The sequence below is a fragment of the Gamsiella multidivaricata genome (genome assembly GCF_025024155.1).
Source record: "Gamsiella multidivaricata strain RSA 2152 chromosome Unknown BC939scaffold_11, whole genome shotgun sequence".
NCBI lineage: Eukaryota > Fungi > Mortierellomycota > Mortierellomycetes > Mortierellales > Mortierellaceae > Gamsiella > Gamsiella multidivaricata.
Window position 1 is genome coordinate 285,088 of NW_026251719.1, and position 23,850 is coordinate 308,937.

Genomic DNA, 23,850 nt, shown 5'->3' on the forward strand with positions numbered 1-23,850 from the left:
ATGCGTCCGGACATAGTACTGGAGACAGAGACGACATGCTCTATGCGAGAATAATAATAGTCTAATAGTGTGTGTTGCCTGCCAAGTATTGACGTGACAGCTCTTTGCTGAGGAATAAATAAAATTAACAGCAGTTTTCTGCATCTCACTTTCTCTCGCTTTCTCTCGACTTTCTTTTCTTTTGAACACAATCGACTGTTACATCGCTACCATCGTCCCATCGCTACCATCGTCTCATCGCTATGGCTGAATACAAAGGTACACCCACACTTCATCGCAAAGGACAGTTATCAGGAAGACATCTTTGCATGCATTCGACCTTGCAGTCCTTCTCCATTCAATTGACAACAACAACAACAACAAAAAACTGAATTCTTCCTTGACTCTCCTGAACAACTCTAGGTTCTTCGCAGGAAGGTGCTCGCCACCAAAAACTCGAAAAGCAACGCGAGAGGATGATGAGCGAGTTTGAGCAGCAGCGGGCTCAAATCACCAGGGATAACGAGGTCAAGGTCTCGTCGGACAAATTCGTGGTCCAGAACGACAATGTCGAGGAGGCGCTCAAAAAGTCGACGATCGGTCTGGTGCATTTGAAGGATTTCCGAAAGGTGCGACAGGAGCTCGAGGAACTGAAGAAGCGGGAGGCGGCAAAGACGAACCAGCTGTAAGTGCGCATGCGAAAGATATAAATGCTGCGGATATATATTTTTTAACATGGGTCCTTTGGCAATTGATGTAACTGAAACTGTCCGTTTTTTTTTCTAATGCATGGAACAAATAGGCAAGAAAAGGTCGTCAAGAAAAAGACGAAAAAGACGATTTCGAAACTGTCATTCGCAGATGATGAAGAGGAGGAAGGGGGACAGGGCGATCAGGATGATAAACCGAACAAGAAGCGGGCGGGAAGCGATGATAACGACAGCCAAGAAGGAGACTCACCCAACAAAGATTCACCCCCTACATCAAAGAAATCAAAATTTGGCAAGGACCCCAATATCGATACGAGTTTCTTACCGGACCGTGAACGTGAGGAGCAGGAGCGGATGGCACGGGAGGAGCTGAGGCAGGAGTGGCTGAAGAAGCAGGAAGCAATCAAAAAGGAGACGATCCAGATCACATATTCGTATTGGGATGGCTCAGGACATCGCAAGGAGGTCGAGGTAAGGCGATCTATCTATCTGGATGTTTATTTTGTTGTTGCGTTTTTTTTTTGTGCCCATGAACATGGTTCTTGAACTGACAACCATTCTATGACATTTCCCTTTTCCGATTTACGCTCGGATTTGATATGATAGTGCAAGAAAGGAGACACGATTGCTCAGTTCCTGGAAAAGTGTCGGCAACAGTTCCAACAGTTGCGGGGCGTGAGCATCGACAATATGATGTATGTGAAAGAGGATCTGATTATCCCTCATCACTATACGTTCTACGACTTTATCATCAACAAGGCCCGTGGAAAGTCTGGACCACTATTCAGCTTTGATGTGCACGAGGATATTCGACTGACGAACGATGCGAATGTGGAAAAGGATGAGTCGCACGCGGGAAAGGTTGTGGAACGGACGTATTATGAACGCAATAAGCATATCTTCCCGTTATCGCGGTTCGAGATCTATGACCCCGAGAAATCGTATGGAAAGTACTCCATCAAGGGAAAATAAGCGGGGAAAAGGCGCCGAAAAAGGATCGACAGTCAGGATCAGGAAAGAGAGAAAATAAAGCTGCTCTATTTCCCCGTCTCTTGATTATCTCTCTTCTTGTGTTTGGGGTAGCCATACATCTTGAGTGAGGGGGTTTTTTTTTGTCCTTGCTCCAGCAGAAAGTAAATTCTACTTCGCCCGCTATTTACTTCTTTCGGGCTCCCCCCCCCTGTACATGTACCATTCATCGTCACGTGGTTATAGAAGGAGAGAAGGAAATCTGCCCTGAAATAAATAAGGTTATTTTAATCCGTGCAAGTGTGTTTCCCCGCGATACCTCCACTCAAATTCATTTCACATCCCCACCATCATCCATGTCAACAGTAACTTCGGACGTCGAATCGCCGGCTCTCGCATCAGAAGTCATGACCTCAGCCTCTCCATTGCCCTCTGCGGTCATGGCTCCCCCACCCCTCGACACGGCCTCCGTCACAGTATCCACGCCGTCCTGGCTGCTCTGGCAGTTTCTCGACTCTGCACTCCCCACGGGCGGATTCATCGCCTCAAACGGACTTGAGGCCTTTGCCAAGCTCCACCCTTCCCGAACTTCGGTCCGAGATATTGAATCCTACATCAACTGGAGTGTTCATTCGTGCGGGTACACTAATTTGCCGTTCATCAGCGAGGTCTGGAAACTGGTCGATGCCTGGACATTGAAGGATCGGGAGCTCAAGACAGAGCGAGGAAAGGCCAGGGCGATGGAGGCTGTGCTGCGCAGGATCTCGAATTTGGATCGGGAGTATGATGTGTTTATGAATAATGCGATCCAGAACGCGGCGTCGAGGAAACAAGGGGACGGGATTGTGATGATGGGGGTCAAGTGTTTTGCGGAGCAATGGGATCACAACAGGAATGCAAGTAGGAGCAAAGGAGGTAGAGGTACAGGTGGAAATGGAGAAGAAAAAGAAGAAGGAGAAGAAGAAGAAGAAGAGGGTGATGGAGGAATGGATGAAGGGAATGAATTGGGACCGAACATCCGGATCCTGAAACCGTTCAAGGCTATGCTGAGAAGCGAGGAGACTGCGGGACATTATCCGATTGCGTTCGCAATGATTGCCCGTTTGCTGGGGTTTGATCTTGGTAAGAGTGATCACTTTTGTTCGTTTGTATTATTTGGACCGCAAGTTATCGCGCTGAGAAAGAGGGCACTCATATAACTTTTTTTTTTTTTTTTTTTTTTTTTTTTTTTTTTTGGCTCTGATTTTACAGCAACGACACGATACCTGCATCTGCACCTGCATGCACGAACACTCCTCTCATCCGCGATCCGTCTAGCTCTGGTGGGACCATTCCAGGCGCAGCATATCATGACGCGGTCGCAAGCCAAGGCGCGATTCATTGATGCCAAGACTGCGGATCTGACAATCGAAGATGCAGCGCAGACGTTCCTCGTTGGAGATATTTGTGCGGGTGTCCATGGACGACTCTGGACGAGGTTGTTCAACAGTTAATGAGCAAGAATTTATTTATTTATTTTTTTATAGAAAAAAAAAAAAAAAAAAAAGAGATGCGGCGGATATTCATTCATTTGCCTCAAAAACATCTGCAAGTTTTAAATGACCAAGATCGCTTAACGTTTATAAACTGTTTCTGTAAGACGAGCGGGAATGGGATTAGAAAAAAATATTTATTGTACACGAAATATGAAGATGAAATGCAGTGCTGAAATAGTGCCAAAAAAAGAAAAAAAAAAAAGAAAATGTCAAGGTTTCTCTGAGCTGAGCTGAACCTCGAGAGAGAACTGTTGCCCACTGGGATCCACATATATTTTTTTTTTCTTTTCTTCCTCCTCTCCTGCTCGTTCTTTAAACACGGAAGATCTCTCCATCCTTGTAGTAGGACTTCAACGTGACCTGGAACTCTGCCATCGGGACCAAGAACAACTTCAACAACTGTGCCTGCTCAGGCGTGAGAGTCTGACCCTCTCTGCAGACCCTGTATTCGTTGGTCAGGGTGATGATACCGTTGTTCAAGGTCGTGGGCATGCCCAAGCTTCTCAACTGAGGTTCCATGTTGTGGGGGAAGACCTCCTCACCACGATAGACGGGTCCCGCGGGGACGACGAAGGTGCTGGTGGCCTTGACACCGGAACGAGCATAATCAGACTCTGTGTAGTTGGCAAAGTATTCCTGGATCTCCTGAGGCTCGACATTGGTGAAGAGGAGACCGACGTGTCCGACGAGCTGTTCGGCCAATTTGTGGAGGTTGTCCTTATGCTCGTCCTCGGGGCTGGTGCCGAGGGCCTTGGCCATGACCTTGGTACGACCAAAGAAGAAGCGGGAGGTCTTAAGCTCTGAACGGACGTTCTTCAAGTATGTGTTGCGCATGTTCTCAACGGAGAAAATCCAGATGTACTTGTAATTGTCGGCGCACTCGCGGATCTAGGAGGGGGGGAATAGATAGATAGATAGAGAGGGAGATATGTTAGTGAGATTTTGATTCCGTGGATCTGATATGCACTGTTACGGATCGGAGGGATACGATGACAGCGATTGAGTGGTTACCTGTTCGTAGAGAGCATCCTTGCCAGCACGACCCTTCTTGTCGGTCTGGGTGAGGGGAACTGTTTAGGTATCCAGATAGGATGAGAAAGAGTCATTAGTTGAGATGGTTCAGGGACACTCCAGACAAAAATCGAACAAAAAAAACCCCCCTGCAGCTCGCGGATATTCCACTTGTCGCTAAAGGTGCTAGGTATGGTGGTGACATACCAATTTTGTTGCGCTTGCTCTTGGCCATTGTAGTGGTGTAGTAGTTTGAGTAGGTTGGGTAATGAAGGGGAAGGAGTGAGAGGATGGGTGTTGACAGTAATGGCAGTTCTCTCTTCTGTCCCTTCTTTTTTTTTTTCTTTTCTTTTTTTTTTTTTGTAGTAAACATGACAAAGCCACACATATTCAGTGACTGTACAGTTGAACTCCTATTCTGCAGCTTAAATTGGAGGAGCAGTCATGTATTCAGTCCAATTGAAAAATATGTACGTTCCTCAGCCCATGCAAATCAATAAGCAATTCCATCGTATCGAGAGCTGCCCGAAGGTTGGCTTTCAATATATCATCGCAGTTGGGATCCTGTAGATCAGCTTCAGTATTCATGAATCCGTTTATAGTCTCTTGAAAAGATTCTCGAGAATAATCCTCATCTAGATAGGGGCTTAAAAGTATTAAAGAGAAATCCTCGAGGGGGAACCATCTTATCCACAGTGCGGCCGCGGAGAACAGTTTTGACTTTGAGAGGAATTGACCCTTGTCGTAAAGAGTGTACTTCTTCCGAGATTTGTGTGATTTGGAAGCGGAGGTTCCAGAGCCAGCACGTTTGGTGTTTACTGGACTAGGAGCTGGGGCTGTGTGAACAGAGCGCGTTGTTTTGGGCATGATAGAAGACTAGAAGTAGAGGACAGGATGGGCTCGGGAAGTGAGAGTGCGTGTGAACAAATGCTTACTCAGTTCAATTGGACTGAATACATGACTGCCCCTCCGATTTAACCTGCAAAATAGGAGTTCGACTGTACCTGAGGACACTAGTCAGCCGTTCATTACGTTGGACTGGACGTTGTTTTATGAAAAGAATGCGCGAAGGGTCTTCAGGCAGCGACAGGGACAGTGCAGGAGGTAGTGTTCCTCATATGGGAGGATCTAATGGTGTATTCGGAACGGTATCTGTGAAGAGAAAGGCGTGTGGTAATGCTACTGGAGGCATTGGGTCAATGAAAAAGATGCGCATGGAGGATGAAGACGAGCGAATAAAAACAAGGATGAGTTCACGTCTTTTTGTTTATGTGTTAACGAATGTCCATTCATCATCAACTCATGGACCTTCTTCCCAGCTAGAAAGCATCTGCAATGACAGACATTCCCATTCTCTCCGTCTTGGACATCCCAGAGCTGCATGCGACAATTTGCGAGTATCTGTCTCCGTACGACATGGCACAGTGCATGGCAACAAGCAAGCGATTATCGCGTCTATTTACACCATTCTTTTGGAGAGACATCCGCTCACGCAAGACCATCAAGAATTTTAATGGAATTCGTCGAAACCTGCATCACATCCGGACTGTAGACACCCATAGGCAGGAACACGAGTTTCTGGAGGTCCTCACCACTGGACTGGACGAGCCTTCGGCTTCGAGCGGATCACTCGCCAGGAACCTGACAGGGATCCTTACCAGCATCTATAGTATTACCGAGGATGCCCATAAGGCCGCTTGGAAGATTGCCACTTTGCTCCAACACAATCCTGGCCTCACCCACCTGAAAGTCTCCACTGAACTCCTGATATGCGACGGGACAGATCCAGTCTTTAAAGCGATTTCGAAATTACGACACCTCAAGTGTCTTCATCTGTCCGAAACTTATCCTCATCTGTCGCCTGTGGCCATCGCGCATTTATTGCTACGCTGTGTGCCGCTTGTCAGTTTAAGCGAACTACAATGTGACTTTGAGGCGACCGACACCATTGAGGAGGGCCACGAAGGCACCCCAGAACTATTGGCAATATCGCCTCTGATACTGGAAACCATCTTGGAGAATGCGACGGAATTGAGGGCTGCAGGAGGGAGCATCGGTAGCAAGATCAAGAATCTTTCTTTGCCACGGGTACCTAACGGATATACGGCCTCCTATTTGTTCCCGATCCTAAAATCGGACCTCCTTGAGCTCGAGTCTTTTGAGATACCGAACATTGAAGAGAACTTTGATGCCAAGGACCTGGAGAATGTTGTTCGGAAGCATTGTTCCAAAATTCAGCATTTGAAATATCCACCCTACTATGACTACATCCATGATCTTCAAGATGACCGCGAATACAATGCAGCTGCCCGAGCTTTCATCCGCGGTTGCACAGCCCTTCGCAGTTTCAGTTCTACGCGTTTTTATGACCAAGACTACGAGCCGGAGGACGACGAGGATCTGGAGGACGTCTACTATCTGAATGGCGAATGCTATGCGGAGCCTCGGAGAGTGGTCTATACTCTGGCTCGGCGCCACGCGGACACGCTAGAAGAGCTCAATCTTCCATCAACTGGTAGGGTTTACAGTTGCGATTTACAGGCCGTCTTGTCGTCGTGCAGGAATCTCAAGAAGTTTGTTACGTCAGGAGCAGGCGGTTACGGAGTCATGTTTGGGGGTATCACGTCCCAGGAGTGGGTCTGTTTGGGACTGAAGGAGCTCGATCTGTACTTGCATAGAGGAGCCGATGTTCAACAAACACTGGAAGCTATGCAGCGAGAGTCTTTGGCTGCTGGAGAGCAGGGGCCTTTAGAATATACGGAGCTGGAGGTGTCAGATAACATGGAACAGGATCCGATGGATGCGGGTGAACTTTCTAAACGCAACAAGCGTGAAGCTGAGGCGCGGGCGGGCAAGAAGCTGTACGAGCAGATTGGCCGACTGAGTTTGTTGGAAGACTTATCACTTGATTGCAACTATTTCGCTCGCGTCGAGTGGGATCTCACTCTTTCCAAGGGTTGGTTGATCGAACTGGCAGGGCTAAAGAGGCTACACCACCTAAGCATAGGCATTCAGTACTGGTACAGGATGGGTCAAGCAGAGGTTGAGTTCATGGATGCACATTGGCCGATGCTGCGTACAGTCGACCTCAAGGGGAGGCGGGCTATACAATATTGGACTCCGGAAGGAGCTTGGAGGTGTGATCCGGCCCCTGCCTCGGTTCCGAATTCTGACAAGCTGGAGGTGCCGCCTCACTGGCGCTGGTTTCAAACGAAGAGGCCATATCTGAAAGTGAAGATGGAATAATGTATATAGTTGCATTCAATCTTAATTGGTGGCAAACAATCTCCCCACAGGAAATATATGAAATATATGCAGGATGGGCCATGCTGTGTGATATTCGGACGAACACTTCCCCAAATACCGAGGGTAGTGCAGGGATGAGCATCATGTCCTGATATATACATCCGGGGCCGACTTTTGTAGGCTTTTCCCTTTCTCTGTTCATCACCTTCCCCTTCCCCTCTTCTTTTTTCTTTTCCGTCTTTCCTCCACCATCAGCACCACCACCACCCCTTGACTGGCAAAACTCGAACCTGCCTAGTCGCTCTCCTTACACAAATCTCGTTTAGTTTTTTCGTTCTCTACGAGTGCACGGTGGATTATACTATGGCGCTAACATTTGACCTCTCGGGATTCTCCAACAGATTGCACTTTTATCTTAACGGCACGGAGATTATCCTTGAGAATCCTGACCCAAACACGACTCTGCTGCAATATGTCCGCTCAGTCGGTCTCACGGGGACGAAACTCGGCTGCGCCGAGGGTGGATGTGGTAGGCTTCTGAATATGTTCATGATTTCGGCTCTGCTCACACTGCTGTGTATACCGGCGTACACCGGAGCTCTTTTTGCCTTTGCGCCTTGTGTTTTGTGTTTTATGTCTTATGTTTTGTGCTTGTGTTTTTTGTTTTGCTTTTTGCTTTTGTTTTTTGGTGTTTGAACAGTATGGTTGGGTGTGTCGTGGGCGTGGGAGTTCTCTCTACACCTTCGTTTCGAGTGGCCAATTGTTCAATTGTTCACTGTTACAAATGAAATGGTCTATGGAACGAACGAATAAAAACGTTTGCGCCGAGTGTAGATTTTTTTTTTTTTTTTTTTGTTCAGGAGGGAGTTACTAATTTTATCTTGAGCTATTTCACAGGCGCCTGCACCGTCATGGTGTCTACGTACGACAAGGCGACCAAGCATATCCGGCACATGAACGTCAACGGCTGTTTGACGCCGCTCTGCTCCATCGATGGCAAGCACGTCGTCACGATTGAAGGCCTTGGCAGTTCTAAGGATCCGCATCCTGTCCAAGAGCGCATTGCGCTTTGTTTCGGGTGCGTGGACGGCCAAAGCTTCTTGCTTTATTACCCTCCATTGAATGTGTACTTTCTGAGCTAATATGAAGCATTGTGTCGCGATCAACGAGTAGATCTCAGTGTGGCTTCTGCACGCCAGGAATCGCCATGTCCTTATATGCTCTCTTGCGCAACAATCCCGCACCTACAGAAGAGGAAATCGAAGAGTCATTCGACGGCAATCTGTGCCGCTGCACAGGCTACAGACCAATCCTTGATGCTGCAAAGTCCTTTGCAGTTCCAAAACCAGCAGCAAAACTCAAAAATGGCATCTACATGAACGGCACGGCTGTCGACGGGTGCTGCGGTAGCGGTGGCCCCAATGGCGGCTGCTGTAAATCCAATGGAGAGATTCCGACAGTCCCTCAGGAGAGCTCTGGGCGATTCCCGTCAGTTCTGTTCAAGAAGTATGATCCAACACAAGAGCTCATCTTCCCTCCACGATTGATGAAAAAGCATGCGGACCCGCTGCACTTCAAGGGCCGCAAGACCGAATGGTTTCGCCCCACGACGCTCGCTCATGTTCTCAAGATCAAGGCGGCCTATCCGAGCGCAAAGTTTATCGGCGGCAACACCGAAGTCGCAATCGAAACAAAGTTCAAGCAGATGGAGTACAATCCTCTGGTATACTTGCACGATGTCGCAGAGCTGCAGGGAATCCGCATCACGTCCGAGAGTATCACTATTGGGGCCAATGTATCGATCGCCAATTTTCAGAAGGCACTGGAGGAGGCCATCGAGATCCTCTCTGAGGACCGGACCCAAGTGTCGCGTGCATTCTTGACCAACATCAAGTACTTTGCGGGCCATCAGATTCGGAACTCTGCATCGGTCGCAGGCAACGTTGCGACGGCATCCCCAATCTCGGACTTGAACCCAGTATTTATTGCGGCAGACACGACGTTCAGCATTCTATCCTCGGATCAGTCGGCAGATTCACATGCCCGAGCGGTGCCGGCGACAGAATTCTTTTTGGGGTACCGGAAGACGGCCTTGAATCCCGATACCGATATCCTGACCGAAATCCATATCCCATTGACCCACCCTGGAGAGTACATCCGCGCGTTTAAGCAAGCAAAGCGACGAGACGATGACATCGCAATCGTCACTGCCGCCATTCGAGTTCAGCTGTCGCCGGTTAATGAGGTGAAGAAGATTGTGTTTGGCTATGGAGGTATGGCTGCTTTCATCTGTCAAGCCAAGCAAACGTCAGCGTTTCTCGAGGGGAAGACGTGGGGCGACAAGAGCGTTTTGGACAAGGCACTCGAGTGCCTGGATGCTGACCTACCCATGCAGATGTCCACGCCTGGCGGGATGCCAGAGTACCGTCGCACGCTTGCAAAGTCGTTCTTTGTACGATTTTGGTGGGATGTGATTGAACAGCAGGGCTTGAGCGTCCAACACGACCATGGCGAGCTTCGGATGTTGACAGAAGATATCCATCGGCACGTCTCGTCAGGAACGCAGAGCGAGAAAGGAACTATCCAGAATTCGAACACGAATATTGTTTCAAAGGATATCGTCGCTGTATCGGCTATGAAACAGGTTACTGGCGAGGCGAAATTCACGGGTAAGATATGACAAACTGGGCATCAGCGGCTCGGGTTTCCTAACGTTGAAAACAAAGGCGCTATATTCACTCTAGCATCATTGTACAAATAGATGATATCCCAAAACTGCACAATGAACTCTATGGAGCCTTAGTCCTTTCCAGTTACGCCCATGCCAAGGTCCTGAGCATCGATACAAGCGTAGCTCTGGCCTACCCTGGAGTTAGAGGTTACTTTGATCACACGAGCGTCCCAGGTACCGACGCTTGGGGCGCCATGGGTCCTGAGGAAACCATCTTCGTGACTGATACTGTCAATTGCATTGGACAAACAATCGGCCTCATCGTGGCTGATACACAGGCCATTGCGCAGGAGGCTGCCCGTCTGGTCAAGGTCGAGTACAAGGTTCTTCCTGCGATTGTCACGATCGACGAGGCTGTCGCTGCAGAGTCGTATTTTCCCATGAAGAGATCGATCGTCCAGGGCGACGTCGACGCCGCGTTCAAGGCTTGTGCCAGGGTGTTTGAGGGTGAGACACGAGTCGGTGGACAGGAGCATTTTTATCTCGAGACGCAGGCTGTGATTGCAAACTACAAGGGCGAGGATGAGATGGAGATTTATATGTCCACACAGAGCCCGAACGACGTGCAGTTGACGATTTCCAGACTCTTGGGGCTCAGTGCCAATAAGGTCATCTGCAAGGTTAAGCGGCTCGGTGGGGGGTTTGGTGGTAAAGAAACGCGTACGATTCCTTTGATGGGCGCGTTGTCCGTGGCTTCGTATCTCACCAAGAGGCCCGTCCGCTGTATGCTCGATCGAAACGAGGACATGGTGATTTCAGGTCAGCGCAACCCCTTGATGGGCAGATGGAAGGTTGGCATCGACGAGAACAATAGGCTGGTTGCCCTGGACGCTCAACTGTACTTGAATGCGGGTTGCTCTGCGGATGTGTCTCCAGCGGTGATGGAACGTGCTATGTTCCAAATTGACGGCGTATACAAGATCCCGAATATCAGAGTCGTCGGACGTTGTTGCCGTACCAACCTTGCTTCCAACACGTCCTTTCGCGGCTTCGGATCTCCGCAAGGGAACCTGATTACGGAGTGTTTCATGTCGCACATCGCGGAGCAGATCAACATACCGGTGGAAACGCTCCGGGAGGCTAATTTTTACCAGGAGGGCGATCTGACGCATTACAACCAGCAGCTAGTGGATTACCATGTCCCCAAGGGATACATGCAGCTCAGGGCTAGGGCAGACTATGACTCCCGCCGCATGAAAGTGGCCGAGTTCAACAAGTTGTCCAAGTGGCGGAAACGTGGTATCTCGTTCATCCCGATCAAGTATGGCATCGCATTCGGGGCTCTGCATTTGAATCAAGGAGGCGCTCTTGTTCACATCTATCATGATGGGTCCGTTTTATTGTCTCATGGGGGTGTCGAGATGGGACAAGGTCTACACACTAAGATGATCCAAGTCTGCGCTGAGGAGCTTCAAATCCCGTTTGAGTTGATCCACACTGTCGACACCTCGACCGACCGGGTCGCCAACACCTCCTCGACAGCCGCATCAGTGTCCTCAGACATCAACGGCATGGCGGTCCAGGATGCGTGCAACCAGATTAATGAGCGACTGTCGCCTTACCGCGCCAAAGGTCTTGCCTGGCACGAGATTGTACACCTGGCATATTTCGATCGCGTCAACTTGAGCGCCAATGGGTTCTACAAGGTTCCAGGTGTCGGCTACAACTGGGAGACGAACTCGGGTCAGTTGAACAGCTACTTCACCTTTGGTGTGGCGATTTCCGAGGTCGAGGTCGATATGCTGACGGGCACACATACGATCCTTCGGTCGGACGTGAGCATGGATCTTGGCCGGTCGATCAACCCTGCTATCGACATTGGCCAGATCGAAGGCGCATTTATGCAGGGCGTGGGTTTGACGACGACAGAGGAGCCGCTCTGGTTCCCGGATGGACGGCTGTTCACGCAGGGTCCGGGCAATTACAAGATTCCGGGGTTCAGATGTATTCCTCAGGAGCTGAACATCTCGTTCTTTGAGGATGTTACACACGAGAGTATCAAGACGATTTACAAGTCCAAGGGTGTGGGCGAGCCGCCGTTGATCTTGGGTTGCTCGGTGTACTTTGCAATCAGGGATGCGGTGCGGTTTGCCCGGGTGGAGAATGGACATACGGGCTCGTTTACGTTGCCGATCCCGGCTACGGCGGAAAAGATCCGTATGGCGGTTGGAGACTCGATTGCGGAAAGCAGCAGGTTGGTGGTGAAGGAGGGTGAACAACCTTGGGTTGTTCAGAGCTGTTAGGCGCGTCTTCGAGAGTACTACGAAATTAAACAGCCAATCAGCATGCAACTCTGCTCCGGGGGGTAGTTCAAAAAGTAACAAAACGGAACAAAGAATCGAACACTTGTTCTTCCATTCCATTTTCACTCGACAGCCATGGATGGATTGCACAGTCCAGACAAAGAGGTCGGCAAGGACCTCGTCAAGGGAACAATGGTTGCCGGTACCTGCACACCTTCTCAATTGCACTTCGATTCCCGGAATAGTGGGGGCGAAAAAAAAAAAAAAAAAAAAAAAAAAGTGATCAGCTGGACTGATTCAGGACGAAACCATTCTTGCTGTTGGTTTTTTTTTGTTACCACGCAATAGGTGTAGCGGGAGCAACTGCAGGCACAATGCTCGGGATCTTGCGACAGCAACCAGTAGCAAAATACGCCTTCTCAGGAGCATTGAATGCCTCCCTATTCGGAATGACCTTTATTGGTACGCTATCGCTTCGCTCTCTCGGATTGGGCCCTCGATTCGTTATGGCAACTGACAGGCGCTGGTTACATCGGTATTCTACATAGCCTTCCGCGAATCCTTCCTCCGATTCCAGCGCAACAAGAACCCATATTTCGGTTTCAAGGATTCACAGACCATGGATATTGATCAACTCTGGAGCAGTACCATTGCAGGAGCGTGCACAGGAGGCATCCTCTCAGCATTAGCGCGTAAGGAGTCAGAAGGCTTCTTTTGAATTTAATAGTGTTGGTTCGAGATACTCGGGATACCTGCTGATCCTGCACAACTTCTTACCAATTTAGGAGGACCTAAGGCTGTGCCTTCAGGAACGTTCATGTTCGGGGCAATGGCTATGAGTGGTCAATGGATCTATACGAAGACGCGGCGATACAGACAGGACACAATCTTGGCGAGCACGACAGATGATGTACAATCAGCGGCTCACAGTAGGAGATCAAGGGATGCGGTGGGCAGTGGGATTTTGAACGTATTGCCGGTGCATAGGACGGATGTGGACGATTATGAGATACGACTGAGAGAGAAGTTAGAGAAGATCGAGAGGGAGCAGAAGATGTTGGAGGACGAGACATTGAGGCGGAAGAGGCTCGCGACCGATGAGGCTGTACAGGAAAAGGAGGTGTGATAGACCTATATGCTAATAAATCACCCGCTTCAGGGCCATTGGGCATCTTTCCCTGGCATTTTCAATGGCACCGATGACCTGGATTTAGAAGTGACTGGCTCCTTGAATGCAAAAGAGACCACGGGTGTTTTTGTTGTTTGTGGGATTTGCCACCATTTTTTTTGAACCTTCATCTCGACTCAACGCGTTCTGGAGTCGCATCGTTCATCCCCCCCTTCACGGAAAACTCCACCGCAGTGCTTTTCGCCAGGCGCACTCCACTCCAATACACCTTGATACTACACTACAGCAGAATTCACTAAAGTTTATTCTATAAGCTTCACTCCTCTTGTAATATTACCCAACCATGGATTCGCCCAGCTCTACACCCAACAAGTCAAAAAAGAGTACCAAAAAGCAGGCCCAGATATCGTCACCTGCAAAATCCACATCGAGCCATTCCCGTACATCCGCGTCCCCGTCTTCATCCCCTAGCAAGATTAAGTCGCCGTTAAAACCTCGACGAGAGGAAGACCTTTCATACTTGGAACGACCAAAAGTACCGAAGCCAACGCAATACCCGCCGCAGCCCCCGTTGAATGCCCGGTTCGAGCGCCCTAAAACAAGAGCGCATCGCGTCTCGGAGGCTGACTCGGATCCAATAGAGCCTGGAGGGCATCAGGCAATGGAGACATCACGATCGACAACAGTAACGCTTATGGACTCCACTACTACAGAAGAAGTGCCGACAGCATGGGAAGTACCACCGCCCCCAGAAACAGGGGAAGAGGACGATGCTTCTAATGATACCATGGAATTGGTGCGGGCGGAGCAGGTCGAGGATGCATTGAAGGATGTCATGACGGAGGAAGAGACAGCAGGCCATGCAGCAGGATGTGCACCTTTCAGCGATTTTGAGGCGGTTACCGTATCTGAAGTACCCTCGACCACAGCTGAGATACTGGTGACAGTGTCGAACACGGAGGAAACGGGCGCTGGACTCGGGGAAACAGCGCCCGACACTCTGATCCCGGATGAGGATAGAAACCGCACACCACCTCCCACCACTATCGACAAACTTGTACCTCACTCTGGCACACCAATAACGCCTGTCACTATACCCGCGCAGATTGCAGTCGTTAATGCTTCGCCCAGCAAGCGTGTCGCGTTCTCGCCCAATAAACAGGAATCTCGACTTTCCAATCCCAGCACACTGCTATCGCACACCAAATTGAAGAGTATTTTGAAACCACCAGCACCATTTCGTATCGAGGAAGCCGACAATGAACGCAGTATAGCCCCCATATCAGAAGCGGAGCCGTTTATAACAGATGCGATGTTCGCCCTGACTTCAGAGGACCCGCAATTGAGAGCGGCGACGTATTTGGATTTGCAGGCAAAACTCAGGATGGGAGATGGCAAAATGTATCAGAACGAGGTTCGGGAAACGATCAGGAGATTTACAGCGTACTCGTGCAGAGACTTGGACCCAAGTAACCCCTCGGCTCTGTAAGTTGACAGTATTCGTTCACACATGAGCGTGTCATTAGAGTACTATGGTATCGATACTTACCATACAACATTCTTTGTGCTTAACATCATAGGGTGCAAGCGGTGTTGAAGTGCATTGGATTTTACTTTTTCAACCAGAGCTTTGCAGCGTTATTTACAGGTAATATGTGGTCTATTGGAAGAACATTGAATCATCATGAATCAACAAGCGTACTAATGCTCAGAACGATTTTGTCCGCACTCCAGCCCAGGAGCTCGATCCACTTATGAACAGAATCCTGCATATTATCAACACTACCAATGAAAAGGTATCCGACCACCATCCAGTCGTACGATATGCAGGATATGGATCATTGATTCATGAAGTATTCGCTAACCGAAATGATCTCTGCTAGCCTACTTGCACTCTTGCCATCTGGTGCTTTGTCACATCCAGAGTGCCATCCCGACTCCTGACACCATATATCACACGAATGGTTCAGGTATTTTCGGATAACTTGGACAATCGCTTCCAGTCTATGGCTATCAGCAGCGAGTCGCTCGTGGTAATTAATACACACAGGATTGCATCGCCCAGTTACAAAGATTTATTATCAGAATAATGACTCTTCATATGCACCTGAAACTGACAAACTTAACACTTGGGCTTTTTGATCACTTTCAGGGATTGTTCTCTTTGTTCAGCCAGTTTCCAGGCGATATTTTGCCACATGTTCAGACATGGCTTATTCCTGTGATTTCGAAACTTGTGGTCAAGGTTCCTGGTATCCGCTCCAAGGCCTTGGAGCTCATCACGATGGCGACACCCAAACTGATCGAGAAAGAGGATCCACGGCGGAAGGAAGCCGTCACCAAATTTATGAATGAACGCTTTACGGAGTTTTTCGAGTCGTTGACAAAGAATTTCCTGGAAAACGGCGATGGTAGGTCTTTTTTTTTTTTTTTTTTTTTTTTTTTCCTGGGACAGGGCCTATTATCGACATACTACTATCTGAAAATGCCGTCTTTATTCTGCGGATCGAATTCTCGAAGATGCTAACAGCCTTTATCCGTCTATAGAAGTATACGCCGTAACTGTTTGGGGCGCCATGGTCACATTGATCGGCAGAGACTTGCAAAAGAGGTCCTTCCTCAATCCTATGCTCAAGATGGTGGAGGTAATTTTTATCGTGAAAAAAGTATCTGCAAGTGTACAGGGACTGAGAGGCAAGCAGCTAAACAGGTATCTGGTCTGTTTGTCGTGATGGACTTTAGAAATGCTTCAACACATCGTCGCAGCGGAGAACTGAAATCAAAATGGCGGCATACCAGGCCTGGACGTATGTTGCTAGAAGTCGTAGACTTTATGGTCAGATATTAGACAATATGTCGACTCAGGTCTCCATCAATGGCCATTAACTCATTGGGTTTATGGTTCCTTGATATAGACGACTTATTTATAATTTTGCAGCTGCATCTCTTATATCGCACGAGAAGCCTCTCAAACTTCTATTAACGCCGATCACGAACTGGTGAGTGCCATGGCTTCGTTATGTGAGAAGGGCTATGGCGTGCACAGTCTGTATTATCGGAACTCTAACAGTACATTTTTTCTCGTCTTTAAGTTTTTCTGCGGAGAGGCACAAACGGGTTCGACTTGGATGCACCAGCACTTGGTTCGCGCTGATCTATGCCCTTGGACCCTACTTACCAAAGGTAAAACATAAACTGGTATTTGATTCAAACCTTTTAAGGAGACTGGTGTCTATGGACGAAACTTGCTGACCGATACTGATTACACATAATAGAATGCGGATGAGGTCCTCTTTCCTCAGCTAATGCTCGCAGTTGTGGACGATTCGGAACACATCCGCGATGTGACACTGAGACTTCTTGTTGCTCTATTTTCCAACTCTGGGGGCCAAGGTATGCAACTGCTCGCTTTTTATTAATTTCAGGTCCTTGTTATGATCTTAATCTTCACGGTAGCCTGAATCCAAACGCTCTATTTTTACAGAACTCGTGGAAGGAACTCAGTATATCGTGCCAGGAACAATAACATTTGCGGATTTACGCGGGAGAGACGAAACCTGGGTCCGAACAGAATTACTGGCTCACGGGCTGGATTGTATCTACCAGACCATTCGACTACAACACAAAATTAGCGACTCTAGCCGTGAAGAATGGAGATGCAGCGCGCTGACCGGATTGCCAATATTAACAGAACGGTGTGCCAGAACCTGGGAAAGTATCGTCAAAGCAATTCGTGATCTCAACTTGCAGGAGAGAGGTAACAAATAGTGCCCTCTTTATCTCTGATGGAGTGAGGTTGATACTTTTTCTCTAAATTTGCACTTTTCTTGCTCTCTTTTTGTTATAGGAATGAAGGCAACCGCGGACGCCAATCAGTCCTTGTCCTCGCTACTATTCTTTATCGAAAGGGTTTCGCACTGCGATCCGAAGACTCTAATACCGATTGAATGGCCTGATACAAATCAGAAGGAAATTGGACTGTTGAAGCGAGACCCCGCCATGGCAGGATACATTCTTCGAGCGGATATTGTACACTACTTTTATGTCAGCGTGATCGAGGCCTTCAGCATCAAGACTTTAGTCGCCGCCCGGTACACGATTCGCGACAAGATTCATGCGGATGTTCATAGTGCCATCAAACAAGTGTCGGAGCCGCCATCACAAGCGAGTGAAGTGACTGAACCGCAAAATGAGACAACAAAGGGGGGGCCTTTGCCGATCCCACAAGAGGCATCACAGGAGACGACGCTTACTCCAATTGGTTAGTGACACGGGCATGGTCGTACCGCTGAATTGTCGAATGGTCTGGCAATGATATTCATTTCACTAACCGCTAGCTCCTTTCATCAATAGAATTCATCCTCAAGTGCTGGCTGGCAACAGGAGAATCGGTTATCGGAACGGCTTTTGAGACATCGTTCTGGCAGGCAGTAGCGACACTGGTGGATATGTCCAAGAGTGGATATCGCGTACTGGGCGCCCTTTATAAGTGTTTGGACCACATGGAGGACATCAGGGCCAAGAGACAGACTTCGAACGATCTTGTGTGGCCATCTGAGTCCAATGGTCCCGTTACGCCGATGGTCTTCCGCGAATACCAGTGCAAGTACTGGAGTATTGTCGGTACGTGGTTTATTCTATTGTATTTATGGTATGGATATGGCATAAGAAGGACCAGTGTCCTAACTATCCGACCTGATTTTTTATTACTACGTTCTTAGCCCAGAGACTCGGGATGACCATCAATAACAGAAATGAGCTCTCGGAGAACACGACGGCAGGGGAACAAACGGGCTACAACGAACTCTTCGACCTATTACTTTATCCCTTTGGTATCTTGAGCGAACCGGCGGAGACAAAAGCAAAGCTACTCGAGATGGACCACAGCCAAAGGGCGCAACTTACGCAAGATGCAGACTCGATGCAAACAAGGCTGCAGTTTATTGAAAAGTTCAAAGCGATCAGTATGCCAACCTGGACGGACTTGGTGCGGATTTTTTACAGGATTGCACAGCATAAGCGCGGAAATGCTAATGATGCTCTGAACACGCTCGCCAAGTTGATCCGAGAATCCTATGATACTACATTGGAAGTTGACTGGTAGGCATACTTGCTATGGTGTTGCATAGCCGATGCAGGATATAATGCAAAAGTTAAACGGATTGCACTTATTAAATGGATCATCTTTATCCTATTTTAGGATTCAATCGTTGAGTATCACCTGCACGAGCGCGATCGCCGATACCATACTCCTGGTCTACCCTGTAGGTTCTCAGGCACAAGGCTCGTCGTCTGGACATGGCCACAATAAGCAGCTTGACAAACAGTAAGTCCAGTTACGTCCTATTCAAAGGACTATGAATGTTTTGCTGTTACACAAATTAACTAATATTCCATGTTTTCTTTAATTGCTTAATTAATGTAGCTCCTTCGGCGAACTTTTAAATCTTGGTTCGTTCTTGTTTGGGGAGGCATACAATTGTGTTGAGAGGACCAAGAATATTTCTGGTCTTGCCTCTATTCCGTTAGACCAGGAAGCTGCGTTTTTAATGATGGAAAAGATCATCAACAAGGCTCCAGTGCCGCTTATCTTTAGATGGCTCCAGCTACTTGAGCAGCCAATCATTCGCTGGCTGGATGATCCGCGTATGGTCATCAGGAACCTGCCAAAGGTCGACCGTCGAGCTTATCAGGCCAAGATTGAGGACTTTTGGAGCACTTGCGTCTTGGCAAGACTGATGAGCTGCTCGAATGATGGAAGTAATGATGGATTGACGAGCGCTTTCGGTACGGTGTTGGAGGCTCATGTTCCAACCATCCGAGGCGCTGTTCAAAAAGCCCAGGCCAGTCGTGCGACTGGGGACACGCCTTCATCATCAACGACAACAGTTGCAGAGCCATACAATTCTGAGTCTCTGGCTATTTTGGCGCCGCTGCTGTTTGCAGGCCTCAATTCGCTCCGAAAGCCCATCGTTAACAAGACTCTGGAGTTTTGGAATAAGACCTTTGGCCGCTCCAAGGCGGACTTGGTGTATCCGGAGATGATTGTGTCGATTATGCGGCAGTTGAAGCTGGTCGCGACCATCAGCCTTCCTGGATGGACGTTTGAAGACATCTCCCAGACGGAGGTCCCGCAATTCGCATCGCTCTCACAGGAGCTATTCTCTCTGCCAGTGGAATTAAAGGCTCGGACAAGCCTCTCGAGGCTGCTTAAGCAGAAGGCGGAGGCTGCAGCTCAGCAAACGGCGAAGAAGAGAAGCAAGCAGAAACCTGATATTACGACTAACGGTCATCAGAAGTACATTGCCACTACAATCTATACTTCTTCCACAGCACACCCCGGTTCTCCCATGACTAATGATGGCAGTGAGACTGACAACAGCACGGCAACAAGTGCTACCAATAGCCGTGCTCCATCGCCCGCCGCTCCGTCGACACCTACTCGCAGCAGGAATCACACGCCGGCAGGAGATTCAGACTGCTCTGTACAGTCCAACGGGGAAATCAAGAAGGACAGGAAGCGGAAGAAGACCAGGATTGTACATTCTCTAGCCATCGATCCGTTGACAAAGACCCTCGTGGGACGAACGAGCGAAAAGAGCGTCAGCGGTACGCCTGAGGACTCTGCGGATGAGGTCGAGATCTCAACGCCAACAAAGAAACCAAGAAAATCGAACGCTAAGACGACTGTCCTCCCAACGCCTCCTGTCTGGCGAATGCCCACGGCACTCAAACCATTACACGGACCAGCCAAGGGCAAGTCGTTGCCAAAGGCACAGATGGCCGCGTTCTCTGGATTTCCTGAGATGGATCCCAGCTCGGAAAATAACTTTGAAGTGAAACCAAGGACGCGTTCTGGAACTGAGAACCAGGAATCGGTGTACTTTCCGGCCTCTAAAGTGTCGACGAATGCAATGAATGATGCATCTGCAACCCATGTCGTTGATGGGCAGGAAAAGGATGCACAGGGCGATATGACAATGGATACCTCGTCTGCACTGCTTATCTTTCCTTCTTTGAGAGAAACGGAAGGAACAAAAAATAGATCCAGGAGCGGTCAGCAGGCTATTGGATCGTCAGATGCAGCTTTCTTTGATGGCAGTACATCTCCGAACGTTTTTTATTCGGCTGGATCGGAGGAGGCAAGGAGGGCGCCAGAGGCAAGCGATGACGAAGAAGCTGGTATCCCTCGCGATCAGTTGACCGAAATAGTGCAGATGGAAGAAATGAGAGCTGTGGATGGTGCGATCTCCACACCCGCGTTTGCACCTGGCCTCGCACCGACTCCTATGGAGTTTGTAGCACCGATTGAGACAGGAGAAGGATTTGCGATGGCTGTGCGACGCCTGGTTGAGGCGCGTGCAATAGTCGGGCAGTTGAGCATGAGGTGAGCGAGACCTAACATTTGATGATTATATGACTATCAGAGTTACATGAGTATGATTGGGGTTGGCAACTAAACAAATGGTACTTTGTATCTATAGGGAGCTCTTTGAAGTGCAGAATCAGCTAATGACACTTAATCAAGCGATTTGTGGAGTCTGGGGCCAGTTTGTTGAAGATGACTCGAAGGATTGCGAACGCACTGATATCCAACAATAGAGCTATCTCAGCCAGCAAACAGCCGTCTGAGGACAGTATCAATGGAAGTAGTCCTACCCCAATGGCATTAGCTAGCATTTAACGTTAACGTTCGTTGTTATTACTGACAATCATAAAGTCTCTGCGTCCTTTGGTTCCCCCGTCCCAAGATAGCAGGATCATGCTGCTCTTCTCGACGAATGATACCATTGGTCTTTTCTTGGATGCATGAAGGTCACCAGATCCTTCTGGCCGGCAATGTTAAAGCTGAAGCAGTTGTCTATTAACCATGGGTTATGGCTGCAGTGCATAAAATGGATCGTTTCACAGCTGTAGATCTTGAACCTTGATCTACCATTAACCCGAGCTCTCATAGGTTCGTTTAGGACTCCTTGTTTGTGACAATCGCTAGGCGGCAATTATTTAGGGCGCTAAAATGATTAGAGTTGGCGCGTTGAGGACAAAGATTGATCACAAGGACGATGAGTTCCTCGTCTGTCATCGACGCGAAAAAAGAGAACAAGTAACAGGAAGCCAGAGGGTTTGCATAAGCAACCTTCACCAGTAAAGCACATCATCCGATATGCTCTCAAAAATATCCAGGCAAAGGTAACGGCAAGGATTTTGAATAGAAAGTTCGTGAGATTGCCCTAATGATAACAAAGATATCTCCTGCCTCATAAGGACAAAAAAATGCTAATCATCTAGACCATGAATGACAAAAAGCCAATGGACGCGCTGAGTAACAAAACCAACTGTCTTATGCAGTTTATGAGCTGGCGGTTTTACATGGTATTGAATAAAGGTATCTTATTATGTAAAGGCACCAGCTAAGCTGGCACCACTATCAATAACCTGCATGTACAACCCCGGACCCTTTTTTCATTTTCTTAATTATTTTTTTTTTACTCCTCGTCTTCTGGTTTGTCCAACCTGAAGGAGATTTTTTTGCATTTATCCCGAGCGTTCACCGTACAGCGAGAAGAGCCTCTTGTGCTTGCTGGTTGTGGAGAAGTTTTAGATGTAAATGCGATGCAGCAAACTACGAGAGCACCAACCAAGCAAGCAGAACAGGCCCCTGTCCTCTCTTTCTCCCTCCCCAACCTTGGATCTTTCAGCCTCGCACCACTTCTGATTACGACATTACAAAATAGAACAAAATTGTTTTTTTTTTAGGTAGATGCCTTGTAAGGTTACCCGCTATCAAGAAAGCATGGGCAAGGAAAGAACGCGGTGCACAATGCCGTCATCATCGGTGGACCAACAGATTGGAAAGGTCTGGGGTTTGCTCAGAAGTTGGCAAGTCGTTTCATTTTCGATGTCGAGAGAGCTTATAGAAAACAACTATAGAATGAATGGGATGAGGAGTGCGGAGTATATTTTTTTGTTAACACACGCACACACATTCTCTCTCTCTCTCTCTATCCTACAATAGTCTACATACTACAATGCCCAACCGCTCCAGAAAAAAAAACAGAGTTATATTAACGGGCGAGCGAGCTATGAGCATTTCCTGAGTTGTATCTTTTTTTACTCCAAAGGTAATACTTGCCCACTCTGTGCTCAGTGCAATGAAAAAAAAAAAAAAAAAAAAAAGGTCAGCGGTAACCAACTCATGGAGTGGTGGAGTGATAGCCAATTGTGGGGCGAGGACGGGTGTGGTTAGTCTAATTAACACGGAATTTTTTTTGAAGGGCGCGTGTGAGGCGATCTGGCAATGTTGACAAAACGCGTCCAAGCACTGCACGACACGAGGAAAATCAGGGGGAGGAGAGGGGGAGGGGGGATGATAAAGGACAACGGATCATCGGCGATCTGTCGAAAAAGAGGGGGAAAAAATTAAAGGAGAGAGGGAGATGGATGCCGAGGCCCGCAACAGCGAAGAAACATCATACCATCGGCAGCAGCAGCAGTACAGGACTACGGAGACCGATGTAGATTACACCAATACCTTGAGCACCATTGCATGATATCAATTTATTCATGGTTCATGGTGATGGGAGTTTCCCGCAGAGTTCACTTACGAAAGTTCAAACCATCTTTGTGCATACTTCGTCGTTCATTTCATTTTTCTCGTTGTACATATGAAAAAGCTCGGTTACGCTCGGATGGTCTAGTCCTCTATTTGGAAGTCTACAAAGTCATTTTATTTTTTTGATGGTCGTGCAAAGAATTTACTCCGCACTTTCACTCCGCCCGCGTATTGAAGAGGAGGGAGCTTAGACCTCTGTCCCAGCGCTTCTTCAATTATACTTCGCTCTGTCTTTGGCTCAAGAATGGAGGGCTCTCTAAGAAGAGGTACCTAGGTCTAGAGTTATATGAATCCAAGGAACAAAAAAGCGACAGTAGTCAGGTGTATAGTAGAAGTAAGTGTGTCCCTCCAAGGCCAAAAGGCCAACAGGCCAACTCTGGTGTGATTCGATACAGTGTCCATGTAAACAATACAATGGATTTTATGAGGGTTCATTTTGTCTCGAGTATGTCAACAACAACAATAGCAACAATAACAAAACGACAACAACAACAATAGCAACAATAACAAAACGACAACAACAGAGCGACAGTGCTTTTGCCGCTGCTTCGAGACCTGCTGCCCCTCGCATTTTATGAGAGGAAGATTTTCTAATAGACTATGTAGAATATCAAACAAAAAAGGCCCCTGTGAGATGACTATATAGCGGCTTTGTTTATCTTTTGCCACGAGCTCTGTTATGCT

General features: G+C 48.2%; 7 protein-coding genes across 7 annotated transcripts; 6 read left to right on the top strand and 1 right to left on the bottom strand.

The window, feature by feature from the left end:
• The first annotated feature begins 159 nt into the window (after positions 1 to 159).
• On the top strand, positions 160 to 1,791 carry BC939DRAFT_420601 (XAP5-domain-containing protein). The gene is made up of 4 exons (XM_051553077.1): positions 160 to 258; positions 403 to 664; positions 782 to 1,160; positions 1,296 to 1,791. Exons 1-4 carry the CDS (start codon positions 243 to 245, stop codon positions 1,659 to 1,661), a joined length of 1,023 nt encoding a protein of 340 aa, XP_051415484.1. The 5' UTR covers positions 160 to 242; the 3' UTR covers positions 1,662 to 1,791.
• Positions 1,792 to 1,972: 181 nt separating this feature from the next.
• BC939DRAFT_441792 (uncharacterized protein) lies at positions 1,973 to 3,192 on the top strand. Its single transcript, XM_051554299.1, has 2 exons — positions 1,973 to 2,780; positions 2,910 to 3,192. Exons 1-2 carry the CDS (start codon positions 2,015 to 2,017, stop codon positions 3,149 to 3,151), a joined length of 1,008 nt encoding a protein of 335 aa, XP_051415485.1. The 5' UTR covers positions 1,973 to 2,014; the 3' UTR covers positions 3,152 to 3,192.
• Positions 3,193 to 3,356: 164 nt separating this feature from the next.
• Positions 3,357 to 4,525, bottom strand: BC939DRAFT_441793 (ribosomal protein L10-domain-containing protein). Its single transcript, XM_051554300.1, has 3 exons — positions 4,412 to 4,525; positions 4,205 to 4,263; positions 3,357 to 4,081 (listed from the first exon to the last, which is right to left on the bottom strand). The coding sequence occupies exons 1-3, from the start codon at positions 4,437 to 4,439 to the stop codon at positions 3,506 to 3,508; spliced, it is 663 nt and encodes a 220-aa protein (XP_051415486.1). The 5' UTR covers positions 4,440 to 4,525; the 3' UTR covers positions 3,357 to 3,505.
• A 673-nt stretch (positions 4,526 to 5,198) lies between these two features.
• BC939DRAFT_25630 (uncharacterized protein) lies at positions 5,199 to 7,572 on the top strand. The gene is made up of 2 exons (XM_051551031.1): positions 5,199 to 5,308; positions 5,524 to 7,572. The coding sequence occupies exon 2, from the start codon at positions 5,540 to 5,542 to the stop codon at positions 7,448 to 7,450; it is 1,911 nt and encodes a 636-aa protein (XP_051415487.1). The 5' UTR covers positions 5,199 to 5,308; positions 5,524 to 5,539; the 3' UTR covers positions 7,451 to 7,572.
• A 241-nt stretch (positions 7,573 to 7,813) lies between these two features.
• Positions 7,814 to 12,424, top strand: BC939DRAFT_393730 (putative xanthine dehydrogenase HxA; the record flags this gene model as incomplete). The annotated part of the gene is made up of 4 exons (XM_051552107.1): positions 7,814 to 7,979; positions 8,348 to 8,528; positions 8,624 to 10,119; positions 10,212 to 12,424. The coding sequence occupies 4 exons, from the start codon at positions 7,814 to 7,816 to the stop codon at positions 12,422 to 12,424; spliced, it is 4,056 nt and encodes a 1,351-aa protein (XP_051415488.1).
• Positions 12,425 to 12,559: 135 nt separating this feature from the next.
• BC939DRAFT_500250 (uncharacterized protein) lies at positions 12,560 to 13,550 on the top strand (the record flags this gene model as incomplete). Its single annotated transcript, XM_051560024.1, has 4 exons — positions 12,560 to 12,626; positions 12,773 to 12,886; positions 12,973 to 13,116; positions 13,210 to 13,550. The coding sequence occupies 4 exons, from the start codon at positions 12,560 to 12,562 to the stop codon at positions 13,548 to 13,550; spliced, it is 666 nt and encodes a 221-aa protein (XP_051415489.1).
• Positions 13,551 to 13,714: 164 nt separating this feature from the next.
• On the top strand, positions 13,715 to 21,301 carry BC939DRAFT_25793 (Rap1-interacting factor 1 N terminal-domain-containing protein). The gene is made up of 17 exons (XM_051551041.1): positions 13,715 to 15,038; positions 15,134 to 15,201; positions 15,288 to 15,349; positions 15,437 to 15,586; positions 15,706 to 15,964; positions 16,101 to 16,198; positions 16,296 to 16,360; positions 16,469 to 16,552; positions 16,646 to 16,736; positions 16,829 to 16,946; positions 17,038 to 17,310; positions 17,401 to 17,814; positions 17,907 to 18,176; positions 18,275 to 18,653; positions 18,754 to 18,879; positions 18,979 to 20,940; positions 21,038 to 21,301. Exons 1-17 carry the CDS (start codon positions 13,897 to 13,899, stop codon positions 21,153 to 21,155), a joined length of 5,679 nt encoding a protein of 1,892 aa, XP_051415490.1. The 5' UTR covers positions 13,715 to 13,896; the 3' UTR covers positions 21,156 to 21,301.
• The last annotated feature ends 2,549 nt before the right edge of the window (positions 21,302 to 23,850 follow it).